Below are 16,137 nucleotides of genomic sequence, written 5' to 3'. Positions count from 1 at the left end.
GAATGGGTATGTTATGTGGTGCGAGCCTCACATAGTGAGGTGCTCCATGTTTGCAGGGGAGATCGCCATTGTTAGTAGCCTGCCTCTGAAAAAGCTCGTTATCCGTTATTACTTGTTGTCTGTCCAGTTGATATACCACGATGGCTTTATATCAAACCCTCGCCCCATCCAGAAGTGACGGGTCACCCCTATTCTCTCCTGTGACATCACCTGTATCTTTCCTCACTTCCTGGTGAGGGATGTTGTCATTGCTGCCTCCACTCTCCCAACAGATGGACTTCTTCCAAGGCCAGCCCCATCTTTGCCCACCATCACAGAGGACCCTGCATGGACAAGTTGAAAGCAACCAAAGAGAATTGATGGGAACAGCTCTGGCTTCTGAGAATGTTCTCTCCTTCTTTGGGAATTTTAGCAGAGAGCTCTGGGGTTAACCTGCCTGTGTGCTAGGCATGCCTATTGTTTTACACCTTTGTTTCCCCCCTCTGTAATCTGGGCACACAAAGGATGCTCACTAGGTTACTGGGAAATCTGATGGTTCTGGTTCTGCCTATGAGTATCCAGGAGGCTCCCACACTCTTACCCTGCAGGACCTCACCATACCCAGGCTTCAGAGTGGCATTTTATTGATGTATTATTGAGATGGTAAATCTCTCAAATGTCTCAAAATCTTGTGTCCTTGACTTCCTTCAGCAAATGAGTCTTTCAGTGAAAGCCAAGCAGGGAGGCTTTGGCCTATTTTGTGTCTCTCTAGGTCCTGCAGTCTGCTGGCAGGAGAGTGGAGTGGGGCCTGCTGGGCCCTGACCAAGAGAAGGTGTGGCAGCGTGGGTAGGGGGATGTGAGAGGGGCATCCAGGGCACAGAGGAAAGGGGTTCATGCTCTAGTCGGTGGGGGTGCAGTGCCAGCTCATGAGAGTGAATGGTCGGGGTTGAGGAGAGGAGGGAAGGTGATGGAAGGGAAGAAGAGAGGGGACGGAAAGGGAGAAGGCAGAGGAGGGGAGGGGAGGGGAGAGAAGAGGAGGGAGATAAGGGGATGGGATCAAAGGATGGGGCTAGAAGACAACTCTTGGGCCAACCAGAAGGACTTGTCTGATGCCGTCAGTGCCTGGAGCTGCCAGCAGGTGGCATCATAGTCGCTATGAGAAGCTATACGGCAGATTGGGCTCTGCGTCCCTGCTGGGGACACGTCAGGCTCCAGAACCCCCACTTCTAGACCTTATCTCTCTGTCTCATCTATAAAGTCTAGATTTCCCAGCCCAGCTGGAAGACACTCCTAGTCCGTGGTCAGGATCTCCTATGCAGTGCAGGTGACCCTTTGCCTTCCAGAGGGGACAAGCATGCAGGATCACGACAATTAAGTGTGCCTGGATCAAGAACCCTGGGGCCAGAGTGACCAAATGAAGCCATTGCCAATACTTACCCCGTGCATTTGAGTTGAGGGGCACAATGGATATTTGTGGGGTTCACTATTGTAGTGAATGTAGGTAATGCTTCTCCTCTGAGCCAGTTTTCCAAGTGTAAACTCCACCTCTGTTCTGACCTGATGCTCAATGTCTTTTTGTGCTCATCTGGGCCAGAGGTAGCCAGCTATTTATTTGATGGGGGGGGGGGGGTTGTCAGTCTGATCAGAAAATGTCCTGGGGGATTAAGAAGCCAGCAGCCTTCCTGGGTATCAGCTCTACCAAGAGCCAAGGATGTTCCCAAGCTGTCCCCCCGCCATCCTGCTTCCAGGCTGTGTGGCCCTGGATTAGTCCTCATGCCTCTGTGAACACACCTGTGCTTTCTCTGACAAAGAAGCTGGAAGACAGGATGGCTGGACGTGCATGGCGCGTAGTGGGTGCTATGCATCAGGCTGGAGGCTGAGTGCAGGGTGTGAGAAGATACTCTCGGGTGCTATGCCTGGCTCCTTTTTCTTCCCTCTTTCCCACCTCAATTTTGTCTTCATCCTTGTTTTGGTTTTAAATAGGCTTTTCCTACAATAGAGCCCAGCTGACTCTCAAACTCACAGTCCTACTGTCTGTACTTCTGGAAGGCTGGGGCTGCAGATAGACACAGCATGCTCAGCTTCCCTTTGCCCTGTTTTGGGCAAAAGAGAACCTATTGGCTGGGTCTAAGATGTAAAGCCAGGTGAGTCTGGAAGACAAGGGTTGAGGGTCCTGAGGGGTCATAAAGAACAGCCAGGAGAGGGATGAAGGTCCCTATGAGGGTGATCTGCACCAGGATTGCGCATTCTCCTTGCCTCCCCTTCTTGATCACAAGGCAGCTCCCTGAATTGTGACATCCAGCAGGAAGTATTCCAGATTCTAGCCCCACTGGTGCAGGCAGCTAGACTCCAGACCTTCATCCAACCTCCAGCCTTTGCCTAAGCATGTCTGTCGTCATGGATCATGTCAGATGGGTGCCCGGGTACAAAGCAGGCAGGTTTCCATCTATTCACCATCTTCCCTGCTCTAGGCTCATGGGTGCCAGGCCTCTAAGATGATTTTACCTAAGTCCGCTCCCTTGGATGGGGCAAGCCCTCATCTCCAGCTTTAGATCCAGGGGGCTCTAGGACTCAGAAAAAGCTTTAATTTGTATGACTACAGAAGTTCATCCCCAGGTTGTGGATGAGGGACTTACTGTGCTGGGCTTCAGCCAGCTCAGAGAGGAGAAGCCTGTGTAGCCAACACAAGGGAGTCTGCCTGAACTGTGGTATCTTCTGGATACCACTGTGCTTGCTGGGAGAGAGCTAACTTCCACAGGATTCCTTGGGGAAAGTCATAGGTGGAGTCCTGGCTAGAGCCATACTCACATCCTGGCCAACAAGCAGAAAGAGAAAGTGACTGGACGTGTCTCCATGGCTTCCTTCTGTAGACTAAAACTTTAGGAGCAGCTCTGGTTAGTACCTTTTCTCTAAGCCAGCAGAATGGGTCCTAAAAGGCAAGTTGCCCCTCACATGTCAGATACACAGAAATGTTTGCTTCGTCCTGTGTTCTCTGAGTAAGGTCTGGGAGGCCCAAGGAAGAAAGGATGCCACATGTCAATGACCCTTGTGTCAGGATGTGAGACACCCCCCCCCAACCACCACCGCATCCCACTGCACTATAAACAAGCTGGCTGCAGAGATGCTTGAAGGAGCACCTAGATGTACTGTGGAGTGGAGGGGCTGGGGAGTGGGGGTGGGGAGGAGTGTGAGTAGCCTCACTAAATGGAATCTAACCCAAATCTCAGCCTCTGGGACAGGCAAGGTGGGTGGTAAGAGGGATGGCTGGGGCAGTGTGATGTCAGACCTGAACTCTCAGAGGGATCTTGAGGCCTTCCAGTCACCAGATGGAGCAAAGCACCAATGGGCCTGGTGACCAGGGAGAGCAGAAGAGGCAATGGGTGCCTGGCTTACCTGTCTTGCTCTGGGCCAGGCCAAGCCTCAGATGGGGAAGTCTAGGCTGGAGATCACGTGGCAATGTGCCTGGGAGCCTCAAGAAACATCTGGTACCTGGTACCCATTCTTCTCAGATGGGTGTTCCAGGAGGCAAGAGAGAGAGAGTCACAGGCTCTCTCCAAGCTCACCACCCATCAGGCAGATTCTTCGTCTTTTACAAACCCTCCACAGCCCTAGCACTGGCCTGTTTACATTTCTGGCCACTTTGGGCAATGTTTGCTGTTGTCACCTTTAAGGCCACTGTAAGGATCCGTGCCACCCCATGTGGGTCCACCAGGAAATATTATTTGGAAGGTTCATTTGTCCAGCAGAACTCAGGATCCAGAGGCTGGTGAGAAGTTTAATGGGTTCTTGGACTCACTAGTGATGTCAGCTGCATCCTGGACCTCGTCCTGCCCTTCTAGCCCCCTGCACACTAGGAAGGACGTCCCCCTGTGATTGATTCTCTCTGCTTCCAAGCTCATAGGAGCTCAAGCTGTCTGGAGCTTGCCTCCAGATACAAGGGCTGAGCTATGCTGGGTAGTTTTATGTCAACTTGACACAAGCTAGAGTCATTTAGGAAGAAAGAACCTCAATTGAGAAATCCCCCATCCCTTTGGCCGGTGGACAAGCCTGTGGTGCAGTTTCTTGATTGATGAGTTGATTTGGGAGGGCCCAGGTCACTGTGGGTAGTGCCACTCCTGGGCAGTTGGTCCTGGGGTGTATAAGCAAGCCATTGAGTAAGCTATGAGGAGCAAGTCAGTAAGCAGCAGCCCACATGATGCCTCTGTACCAGCTCCTGCATCCAAGCTCCTGCCATGACTTCTCTCAATGATGGACTACAATGTGGAACTGTAAACTGAAATCAACCCTTTCCTCGCCAAGTCGTTTATGGTTGTGGTGTTTTACCACAGCAACAGAAACCCTAAGACACTAGCCCAGGCAGTGGCTTACTGATCAGAGCTAGCCTGAGCCATCAGAGATAGAATCCCTGGCCTTGGAGAAAGACTACCTCTCCCAGCTTCCCCTGCCTGCAGGTTTCAGTTTCTCAATGCGAGGTATAGAAACCCTGCCTTTCGGAAGACCTCAAAGGTTTCTACCTTCCTACCTCCTAGTGACCCATTTGTCATACAGGAATCTCAGGTCTGCTGTTCAGGGGTCCAACCAAGTTCCAAGGATGTCACCTTCCTAGATGTACCATGAGAATTAGGAAGTGCAAACTGGGATCATCTGAAAAGCAGACTTTTTTTTTAATACATACTCCTATACCCGGGCAGAGGCTAGGGAAGGAAACTGTCTTCTTAGGTAAGTCTCAGTACCTTTGACCCCTCTATCCACTTCGTAGTGTCTCTCTTGAATAAAGGCTCTAGCATTGGGCTTTGCTCTGGGATTCTTGGGATTCCTTACCAAAAAAAGACCTATTTGTTCTTTGTAAAATTATCTGTATGCATAGGGTTGTGCACACACATAAGTGAACACGCCTCTGGAGGCAAGAAAAGCAGTCCTCTGGAGCTGGAGGTACAGGAGGTTGTGGTCCACCTGACATCGATGCTGGGAACAGAACTCAGGTCTTCTGCCAGAGCAGTACATGCTTTAACCACTGAGCAATATCCTGCATGTTGGCTTCCCTTCACCTTGGGGACTTGGAGAAGGAGAGTTATCCAGATGTCCTTAAGGAATCCTGTCCCCACCCTGATCTGCCTCTGCAGGATTCAAGCTAAGGATTAGTAAGTAAAGTCACTGCCAACTAGCTCTGGGGGTGAAGTGAGGTGGCATGCCAAGGACAGCCCTAGCCCCGGGTGGGATAGCATCTGCTTTTATCACCCTTGGTCACGCCTAAGGGGCTCCATGCTTCCCCCATCCTCTTCCTCTCCCTGCACCTGATGTTCACATACTCTTTGTTCCTTTCTCAGTGTTCATGGCCTCTCATGAGTGTCCTCTGGGAAACTGTAGCTTTCTCACCTGTAGTTGTTCCCCAAGTCCTGAGTCCTCAGAGGCCAGGATGTTCTGGGATTTCCCTCAGGTACTCTTTGAGAAACCCCACCACCAACACACACACACACACACACCACACACACACACACACACACCACACACAACCGCCTCAGGCTTCGATCACCCTGTGCACTCGTTCCCTGGCTTAACCTTGGGCCTTTTTTTTTCTGTTTAGCTGTAAATATAAAGATGTGGACACATAGGACCCTTGCTCATAACATTTTTCATCTTTCCCCCACTTGGCATCTTTCTCTTCCACACAGAATGAAGTACAGTGTGGGTGGGTTCACTGATAGGATGCTGGACTAGAGGGAAATGTTTCTAGAAGTCTACAGAAGGAAGGTCAGAGCACTGCAGGAGTTTCTGAGCTTCCTCCCCGACAAGAGTGTCCCTTTACATTCTGAAGGCATCCCCACCGTCTGCCTGCAGCCAGGCAATGGGATTACTTTATTCACTCTGGCTCCAAGGTGACACTTCACTGTATTAAACAAGAGAAGGCCTCCTTTGAAGGCACCCATCCACAACCACCCTGATTCCACCCACTACCAGCCACTGCTGCTTCTGACCCAAAGCTCTGGTTCCTATTCACAAGGAGAGATTTCATGCATGAGAGAGAGAGAGAGAGAGAGAGATATTATTGAGAGGAGGGAGGGCCTTCTTCAGAGGGACCCAATTGCCAATTTTAGAAGCAGCAATGGGGGGGGGGCAATTCTGTCTTACCCCATTCACCACTAAGGACAGCCAGGAGGGTCCCCTTAGGCTTTGATTCCTCAAGGAGAAGAAAACCACCGGAACTTTTCACCTCAATATGTATCAATCCTACAGTCTGTGAAAGGCACGGGAATTTGCGAATCTGGATTTTCCTCAGAAAATAGGAAAAAGCAAGAAAACAAGACAATGTAGGTATAAGGGATGTGTTACTGTGAGGGCAGAGTCTATGAGAGGGTGGCCCGTGTCACGATAGAGCAGCCTACATCCACCACTTAGCCAGACCCACCCCTCAGGAAAAGGCCTGGATCGTGCAGCAGAAACGGTAGGGTTTCTGCTACATCCCTCACTGTCTCTGGTCCCTGGGTGTCACCCTTTCTCCCCAGGCACTTTCCTCAGAATACCAAGAGGTCTGCAGCACCCACATTCCCAAACCAAGGGGTTGACTAACAGTGTGGAAACACACAGCCCACTTGCTCACCTGTGCCCCTTAGAAGTCCTGCCAGTCTTCTGAGAGTCCTTCCTAAGAGCGAATATGTCACTGACAGCTGACAGGTCCAGCTGTAACCCGCCCATGGGGTACTCGGTCCTCAGTCTTGCCTACAGTCCTATCCCACAGTCCCCATCTTCACCCCTTTATCATGGAACCTAGAGGCTAAGCCCCTCTATGTTTCAGTCATGCTAGTCTGAGGGTCAGCTCGCTTTCATGGAGCTTTCAGCACAGACACAGGGACACTTGGGTGTTCCTGGGCACACTGGTCACCCTATTGTCATTCTCCTGTAAATCTTTCTGAGCCTGACAGGTGGGTCCCACACATAACTTTACTGACGCCCCCCTTCTGTTCCATGCACCTGTACTTGGTTCTCCATGTGAAACACTTCTGTGTTTCAGACATAGCTCCTGTGGACCCCGAGACACCATATGTCACCCCATGATCTTTGGGGATCAAGCCCTCTTCCTAACCTGATCTCAAAAGATTCTACCTACTTGACCTCTCTACCCCCAGATATTGCAGGCTTTGCTGCCCCATCTCCAAGTCAAAGCATGAAGCCCCCCCAGGCCAAAGCATGTCCAAGTTAAACCAGCTGGCTGTCTGCCATCTCATAGCTGGGATCCAAGTGACTGTCCCCAGGCCTCCCACAGAGCCTCACCTCACCCATTGTGTCCCTTCCCGGGGTTTTGCACCCCAAGTGTCACAGACTCCATTCTCTCTGTGTAAACATCTTAATTACATCTTTAATGCTCTCACACACTGAGATGCTGGAGTTAAATTACAGCCTTGTGCATCCTAAATTACTCGCAGCTTTCCAGTTGCTCAAGTGCTAACGTATTTATAGCAGCCAGAGGCAGGAATAAAACCAGAACCTTCCCCGTGGGATCCTCCTAGCCCCTCACCTCCTGACATGGGATATCTGTCCAATAGCACACGTCCACCCCCGCATCCCCTCTAACCAGCCGGGGACAGGGATGACAGGGAAGTTGGGGACACGCCTCTGTGAGTGCTCATGCGTATGTCCCAGTGTAGAAAAACCTCCCTGTCTTTGTGGTCTACTCTGCCCAGATGCCCCTGGTGTCAGTCTCGGACCTTCAAGACTTAGAGAGGAGACGAACGGCAGACTCTATTCTATATTCCATGAACACTGAGTGGCCCTTCCTGCAGATACGGTGGAAGGGGAAAACTACAATCAGACTCTCTTCTTTAGATCTTTTCCTCAAAGGACACTCCCTTTCAGGCAACCATAGCTTTTCCTACCAGCTTCCGGCCTATGACTGCCTTTAGACCAACAGCCTCTCCCAGAACCCCTTACAGGAAAGGAGCCATTTCCAGAAGCAGGTGTGCCCAGCTTTTAGAGCCCACTAAAGAAACACAGTGAATAGAGGAACCCAGCCTTGATTCTCTCTTCCGAGTAGCCCTGAGCACTGAAGGGGAGGAAGTAGCCTGTGGTAATGCTCCACTCCCTATCACTGTGTGGAAGTCAGCTTGCAAGGTGGAGCCAAGGCAGAAAGCCTCTGTCCTGCTCTTAGGCTAGAACTCATATGTGTCTGTGTGTGGCCTTTCCCAACATCTACAGGAGTTGCATCTTTCCGTACCCAGTCTCCCAATTTCGCCTCCCTCAGCAGCTATCTTGGCTGCCAGCAATATGGCAGAGACTTCTGGAAGACCTCATGCTTACCCATTCACCATAATATCTTACATATGGATAGCTCCTGGCCTTGTGGAGCCCTTTCCAGAGCATCTGCTGGGCATTTCCAGCTCTCTCCCTGTGCCTCTTGGGCTTATAAATGGTGCTGTTCTAGCTGTGTGTGGAGATGCATGCCTTTAATCTCAGCACTTAAAGAGGTAGACGCAGGTAGATCTCTGTGAGTTGGAGGCCAGGCTGGTCTACAACTTCCAGGCTAGCCAAAACCCTGTCTCAAAAATAAAATAAAATAAAAAAATAAAATAAAATAAAAAATCTTCCTCCCCTCCACATACCTGAAAAAAAAAAAAAAGGTATTGCCCTGCCCTGTCCCAGTCATCTGGCTGTTTGCCTCTCTCTACCCTAGAGGAGACTCCAGCCTCAAAAAAAAAAAAAAAAAAAAAAAAAAGTCACTCCCCTTCAAGCTTGTGCTCTTCCTCCCCATCAGAGAAGCAGACCTTGATGCAAGGGATACAGGAGACCAGGAAGCCAGCTCTTTGCCTTCCTTCATAAAGGCTGCCTTCTATGCCACGGCCATGGGTTCAGGAGAAGTCAGTGGCCAAATGTCTAGCCTGGTCAGAGCTCTTTCTGCGAGCTTGTGAGTCAGTAGGTAGGGCCTCAGCACAGCTGGGGTCTGTTGCAGCCCTTTCCTGCCTCAGTGGTGGTGATGGCTCTGGTCCTGAGAATAGGTCTTGACAGTCAGGAAGTGGGCAGCGCTGCCGGGACCGTGGCAGTTGTCTTTGTCAAAGGTCCAGGCCTGTTCCCCGGCCTCTCACGCGTGGATGGCATTGGCTACATCGGTAAACACCAGCCTGCTGGGCCTCTGCAGTGGACCCTGGGAAGGGAGAGTGCTCTGCAGGGAGACAGGCAGGAGCATCAGAAACCTTGACCAAAGGCAGTCTCTGGTCCAGTCACTTCCACCCTCACTTCCTGGTGCCTGCTTTTGATTGGCACTGGCTATGCCTCATGTCTAGAGTCCCCATCCACCAAGCTCAGTCTAGAAATATGACCTGGCTCAGAAGTCCTCCCTCCCCCAAGCTATTCCTAGCTTGCCCTGTCACCTTGGCAGCACTTCCTACAGGCTTAGTATTGGATTAATTATGCATGTATCTTTTTTTTTTCTGTCAGCAGGAAGATCTGGTCCTCTTTTCCCCAAGGACAGGGGCAAAAACAAGGATGGACCAAGGACAGGCCCAAGCCCTACATGGTGCCACGTTGAGGATTTGGGAGTATGGTAGCAAGCAGTTTGCTTGCTCAGTGGCTGACACGATGAGGGCCTGGGTGCCCACCCCTTTGCATACAGGAGGTGTGTTTGGCTTGGGCCTCACTTCCCTGGATTGCCAGGGATTAGGCTTCATCTGCCTCTGCTGGAGTCTCACCCCACTCAACCACTCAGGTCCACAGATCCTGCTGAAGTGGAGATGAAGCGTATTTGCCCATCGATCCTGCCTTTAAGTTTCACTAGCTTGTTTGTCTGCTTTCCCAGCTAGTACCTGTGAGAGCTTGCTGGGCAAGAATTAGGATTTCCATCTGTAGATGAGAAAAACTGGGCTCAGAGATTCTAACTGGGCCTCCACGACCTACAGGCTGTCAGAGCTGAGCCAGGCTGGATCCCACAAAGCCCGTCTTTGCACAGTGAGTCTGTGAGAGCCACGGAAGAACCCAGCGGTTTCTGAATAAATCTGAAGAGACCCACGTGCTCAAAAGTGCCACTTCATCACCTGGCAGGTGCCAGCAAGATACGTGGAAAGGATGGAGGGTTGCAGGAGAAAGGGCAGCTCCAGGCTAGGTGGGAAAACTGGCCAGTGCCTACCTTGCCCTGTGTGGCCTGCAGGGAGGCAGCAGCCTGAATGGAGGCTGCATCTCTCCCATGTTCCAGTAGTTCCTGCTCCAGCTCATCTTGCTCCTCCGTGGGGTCAAAGTTGTACATAGGCATGAGCTGGTGGCGCAGCTTCTCCAGCCTGGGGGTAGGGCAGAGTCTGTTTGAGGGTAGAGAAGAGCCTTCCTCCTTCGCTCAGTTCTAGTGGCCAAGGGAGCCACACATCAAGTCTAAGGTGCCTAAGTCTTCCCTTAGAATTCACTGACAGACATCTTTGAACTTATAGTACCGATTCGACTCTCAGAGGATTGTCTTAGAATAAGCAAATAGCTATTCATAAGTCTGGTGGGACCATGATCCATAGGCTCCACAGGGGCTACCTGGGCCAAGATCCTACTGCAATCAGATGCAGAGGTGGGGAGACTTAGGACATCCGGATATCTGGGTGGCCATGATTCCTACCTTTCTCCCCACCAACCTCTCAATACCAGGGTTACACTTGTTTTCGTAGAATCTTCCTCCCTGCCTGCCTGTGTCTGAAAGTAGCTGTCCCAATCACGAGTGGGCAGAATAGGCCTTGATCCCTGTCCCACCCCCTCCCCTCCCCCAGGGAGAGGAGCCTTAGTGTTGGGGCCTGTTTCTTCTTTCCCACTCACACCCCCTGGATCCCAGCCCAGCCTTTCCCATAGGCTACAGCCTCAGGGCCATCTGAGGAATTACCTTTTCTTCTTCCTGATGTATAAAACCTGCAAGAGAAGGAACATCATCAGAAGGAAGAAGGTCCCCATCAATCCAGCATGTCCTCATGGTGGGGGAACCTTAGAGGATGAAAAGTGGGAACCTGTGGGTCCCATGTCCTCAGGGTCAGTCTCATCCCATACAGACATCTTACATTTATGCTTCATTCTCATTGCTTCTGCTCCTCAATAAAGTCTGGCTAAAGAGCCCAGTTTTGCCTGGAATTCCCTATGTAGTCCAGGCTGGCCTTGAACTCTGTCTCCATCCTTCTACTACAGTCTGAGTGCTTAAATTACAGGCCTGCACAACCCCACCCAGCTCCTATGATATCTTTTGATGCCAACAGATCCCAAACTGAGTCTGGAGACTCAGAGATTGGGGGCCAGGCATAGAAAAACTAGTTAGGCCTGTCTGGAATTGACTGTTTCCGGCTCTCCAAATCCTGACTAACTGCCCACTCAGCATCTGCGTGGGACTCCTCAGTGCTAATGGGGGAAAGGGAATACTTCAGCATGTCCCTACCCCTCAGTTCTCACCAAAGCCATGTGAAAAGAGCAGCAGATCGACAGTAGGCAGACTGCAGCACAGAGAGAGAGGCTCTAGGCATCCCTGAGCCCCAGGGTCACCCCTTAGAGTCCTGATTCTAGAGAAACCTAAGAAGGTCCCAGGGACCTTCCATCCCTTGTCCAGACACAAAGGTAAGAGGATTATAAGCAGATCATATCTAGAACCCACAGGCAGGAGCAGGAAACCTGGTACTAAACACAGCGAGAGAGGAAGTGGGTGGCATTTGGGAGCACACGCCTGGGCAGGAACTCTGGGGACTACTGCCACCATCTGCTCTTCCCCAAATTGGCAAGTTTTAACCATCAAGAATATGACAGCCTGGCTGGGTGGTGGTGGCACAAGCTTTTAATCTCAGCACTCAGGAGGCAAAGGCAGATCTCTGAGTTTGAGGCCAGCCTGATTTACATAGTGAGTTCCAAGACAGCCAGGGTTACATAGTGAGACCCTGTCTCAACAAACAAACAAACAAACAAACAAGAAACAACAACAAAAATATGGCAGCTTCTGCCTAGGGGAAAAAACACAACCTTGAGTTTGTCCTAAGCCCCTGTGGCTCCCACAATCTCTGCAGCCCACTCATAGCTTTAATCTGTTTAATTCCCAATCTGGCTCAGAGCTTTTCCCATCTGATCTCAAGCAGAAAAACGCTGAAGTGTTTCTAGTTCATCTAACTGCTCCAGGGAGTAACTCCTTGCTGTACTATGGGTAGAAACAACAGAAAGTCAGGTCTCTGGGTCATCCCCAGCCTGAGCGCCAACCACAGTACCCCAAGCGTGCTCCTTGGCCTTGTGACTCTTACTCCAAATGTCCTCCCTCCCCTGTGGCCTGTGACTCAGGATAATCTACAGGAAAAGCCAGACAAAAGCCCCATCCAGCCTGCATGCCTTTGCCCCGTGGCCCTTCCACCCCGGCTGAGCACATCCTTCTACTTCCTTTCCAAATCTCTCTGCCTCTCACTGTCCACCACACATCTCCCAGGGAGCTTTCCTGCTCCACTCCTACCTGCACCAAGGTCTTTTCACACTCCTGTGTGAGGCATGAGGCATGAGGCATGACCCATGGCATAGCTCAAGGCTGGCACGAGGGAGAAGGAAGAGACACTTGGGGGGCAATTCTAGAAGTCCTCTCTTCTCTGTGCCATCTACTATCTTTGTCCCATCACCTTCTGCCTCTCTACCTTTGGTGGGAAGGTCATCCACTCTGGCCCGATGTCCCTTAGGGACAAAAAGCAAGGTAGCCTTATCAAATTCCCAGGTCAAAATCTTTTGCTCAGAATCAAGACAGATTCTAAGGCATTTGCCCTTGAGGCTAGGGTATCTCAGGCTGTTTGAGCCACCACGTAGGTGCTAAGGGCAAACACTAGCTTTCTACCTTCCTCCTGCCCCAGGAAAGCTCTCCTCCCTGGCCTCCCTCTGCCTGTCACATACCCTAGCCCTACTTGCTGGCCAGCAGTTGTTCCCTGGCAGCTGTCCCAACCCTGCAGGACCCATATGGCAACCCTGGTTTAACAGTGGCCCTAGCCAGGCCATGGATGACTATCCCTGCCCTATTTTTTTTGTTTGTTGTTGTTGTTGTTTTGTGTTTCTATGTGCTGTTTGTTTGTTTTTGTTTGCTCGCTTTTTGTCCAGTGCTTACTATTGAATTTAGGACTTTGTACCTGCTATGCATGCACTTGGCTACTGATCTGTATCACCAATCCCCCACTCCGACCCCCACCCCGAATCCCATCCAGCTGTGTTTGTCAGATCCACATGATCCTGAGCTCAAGGCTAGCTAGCCATCATTGCTTGTAAAGGGCACTGGGAGGACTGGCATTATTATCAGCCCCTCTGGGGGGCTTCAGGTGCACCGCATTTTTCTTAGTCTTAACTTTACAAGTTCTAGTGGCTCTTTAGTGACATTCTCTGTGTCTGTCACTGTTGAAAGATAGAGTGTTCTTCTAGCTCCCCTCTGTTCTGCTGGCTGCCTGCCCCTGCCCCTTCTCATACCTGGAATCCGAGCTCTAAAGTTTCTTCCCAGCTGACTCTGACCACCTATCCCAGATAAAAAACCCTGCCTATTAACCCATTCTTTATCAGAAACACAAATCAGGACCTTGTCTCTTCCAGCCCTGTTGTGTCCTAAGGGTAAAGGAAGAGAATCAGTAAATAACTGCCAAACAAACATGTAAAGTAACTGCTGACGGCCGGCCTCCCACCCGGACTCTGCATCCCACACAATATCCCAACTATCTCTGCCCTCTACTGCTATTGAAACTCCCACACTCCTGTTTCACTGCCCTGCTTGATGCTCACAGAACCTCCTACCTGCTTCAAACATCTGCCTATCAAGACCCTGTGTATGGACCCCTCCCCAACCTCAATTTTATAAGCCCCAGACCCAAACACCATGTGTCATTCAGACTTATTTCTGGCTCTGCCCATTAGAATTGCTCATCTGGGCCCTGGTAAAAAAAATCTTAGGGGTGGGTGGGAGGGGACTGCATTATCATTAATAGACTTTCTAATTAGCTAGTCTATAAGTCTAAACACTAATCACTCTCCCCCAAAGGACAGCCGTCCAGACCTTCTCCAGCTTGCCCCGGCTCTCACCATGGCCACAGCCAGGCCAATCACTGTGATGATCCCAAAAGACAGAAGCATGGTACCCACACCAGCTGCACCACCTGCCACATCAGGGATTCTGGTGTCATTGAAGCTTGTGGTTTCTGGGCTGAGGGTGGTGGTCTCTGTGGTAGAGCCTTCAGTGGCAGGCTCCAAGTCAGGCTCAGTGGTGGGTGGGTGGCTGCTGAACCAGCTCTGAGTGGCTGGGACCCTGGAGTTCATGCTGATGCTGGAAGACTGCCAGTGCTCAGTCAAATTGCCCACTGATTGCTGACGTTAGGAGTGTCCAAGGCTGTAGTTCCCACCACCGTGATGACCACTGGCACAGCTGAATCCTTACCAGGAGACCCCTCCCTCTCCGAGTTCTAGAAAGGCAAGAATAAAAGCAGGAGTTACAGCTAGGGGCATGTCTGTGAGATCAAGTCCCTCTAGAATCTGAAGGCACCGAAGAAGTAAAAGGTTTCAAGACAGAGCTAAGTCAGGCAGAGCTTGATCAAGTTCATGGGGTATTAGGACACAGGCTTCTGTAGGGACATAGGGACATGAAAGCAAAGCCCTGTCACCCATGCATGATGACTACAGTGTTCATAACTGGAAGATGGGAGAAGATGCAGGAGACCTGAAGAAAAAGTCCACCCCTTGCACAATTATCTCTGTAATTGCTACTTCTCCTACCTCCTCACTCCCTGCACCCACATCCCTCATCCTGCTTGAGAAATACTTGCCTAAGATTCAGACAGACCTGATATAACCTCAGGCAAGTCATCCCTCTTCTATGTGTCTAGTTTTTCTCAAAGTGGGAAATATCAAGAACAACCCCATGGTGTTGTAGGGTTAATGGCATGTCAGAATGAACAAGTCCCCAGAGCTGGAAAGAACTTAGCCAAGCACATGGCCTGTCCACAGAAGGAACCCAGAAAATGTTCCAAATCTCCATCACTACCACCAACAACCCAGGAGGAGCTAGGCATAGCCGTCTCTGGACCTAGTTGGCTGTGAGACCCAGGCTATGGTTGGGGCTAGGGTGGGGCTGGTGTGGAGACACCAAGAGGCAGGAAGGATAGGTTGAGCTAGATCCTCTGGCAAGACAGTTGGCAGAGGTGGTCCAAGAAATAATGCACAGAGTTACATCTTCAGAGGCACTGATGGAATACCCACTTCGAAACACCCATTTCTCTACTAGTTTGGAAGCAGAGGATGGAAGATCACCCAGCCTCTGTAGGTCTTGGATAAAGCAGGATGAAAATGAGTCCTAGCAGTGCTGCAGAGGTGTAGACTTAGAAAGAGAAAGGATTCCTAGCTTATGGCTACATACATGTCTCTGTGTGGCTCATAGGTGTACATGGGATGCCTCCTCTTGCAGGTGTCACATATGCGTGAGTGGTGTGCACATATCATTCATGGTCCCTTAGGAAGGAGCAAAGCTGGCAGAGGGTCATGCAGGGAGTAGACGCATTCCTTTCTGTCCTCCCCAGCTTGGCTCAGCAAGAAGTCTCAGGTTCTCTTCTGGGCTCTGCCGCTGATCCCAGCCATGACCTTGGACCAGACCCTTAACTTGCTCTAAGTCTGTTTATTACTGGCCAAAAAGGAGACAAGCCATCCTGCCAACTATTTTCTTGGCCTGCCTCGGGGTCCAAAGGGTAAGGGAAGACCACAGGGATAAAAGTGGTGAGCACCCCGACCTCCAAGAAGCTGAATGCCATCTGGTCCCTATCTCAATCCCTACGCCCGCCTCCACGACCCTGTAATTCCTCCATTCTTGCTCAGTAGCAGCCGATCTCAGCACTTACTTAATCCTCTCCGGGGCGCCGAGCTCAGTCTGAGAAGCTAAGGGTGGTAGCGACCGGCAGGAGGCGTGGGCGAGGGCAACACCCAGGCCCGGACGTTGGGGGGACAGGTCCGACTCAAGGTCTGCCTTGCGTGCGCGCAGGAATCAGCTAGTATTAGCCTGCGCCGGCTGACAACCTGAACTGGGGTGGGTTGGGCCCGGTCCACGGAGGGGGTGGGGCTGAGATGAGCAGCCTCGGGGGATCCCCAGGAGCCGAGTGCCTTGCCTCCCGGCCCCCTCCGCGCCCCCGGACCCTGATTGGCTGCCACACCTAAAGCCCGACCAGCATTGGCTCCCTCGCCTGT

General features: G+C 51.2%; 1 protein-coding gene across 1 annotated transcript; it reads right to left on the bottom strand.

Moving 5' to 3' along the window:
- Positions 1-8,782: 8,782 nt before the first annotated feature.
- On the bottom strand, positions 8,783-15,856 carry CUNH3orf18 (chromosome unknown C3orf18 homolog). Its single transcript, XM_028756837.1, has 5 exons — positions 15,795-15,856; positions 13,993-14,369; positions 10,817-10,842; positions 10,091-10,238; positions 8,783-9,130 (listed from the first exon to the last, which is right to left on the bottom strand). Exons 2-5 carry the CDS (start codon positions 14,224-14,226, stop codon positions 9,050-9,052), a joined length of 489 nt encoding a protein of 162 aa, XP_028612670.1. The 5' UTR covers positions 14,227-14,369; positions 15,795-15,856; the 3' UTR covers positions 8,783-9,049.
- Between the last annotated feature and the right edge of the window lie 281 nt (positions 15,857-16,137).

This window comes from Grammomys surdaster, unplaced genomic scaffold, assembly GCF_004785775.1.
Source record: "Grammomys surdaster isolate TR1022 unplaced genomic scaffold, NIH_TR_1.0 126131, whole genome shotgun sequence".
NCBI classification, from domain to species: Eukaryota; Metazoa; Chordata; class Mammalia; order Rodentia; family Muridae; genus Grammomys; species Grammomys surdaster.
This window is presented reverse-complemented; position numbering and strand designations above follow the sequence as displayed.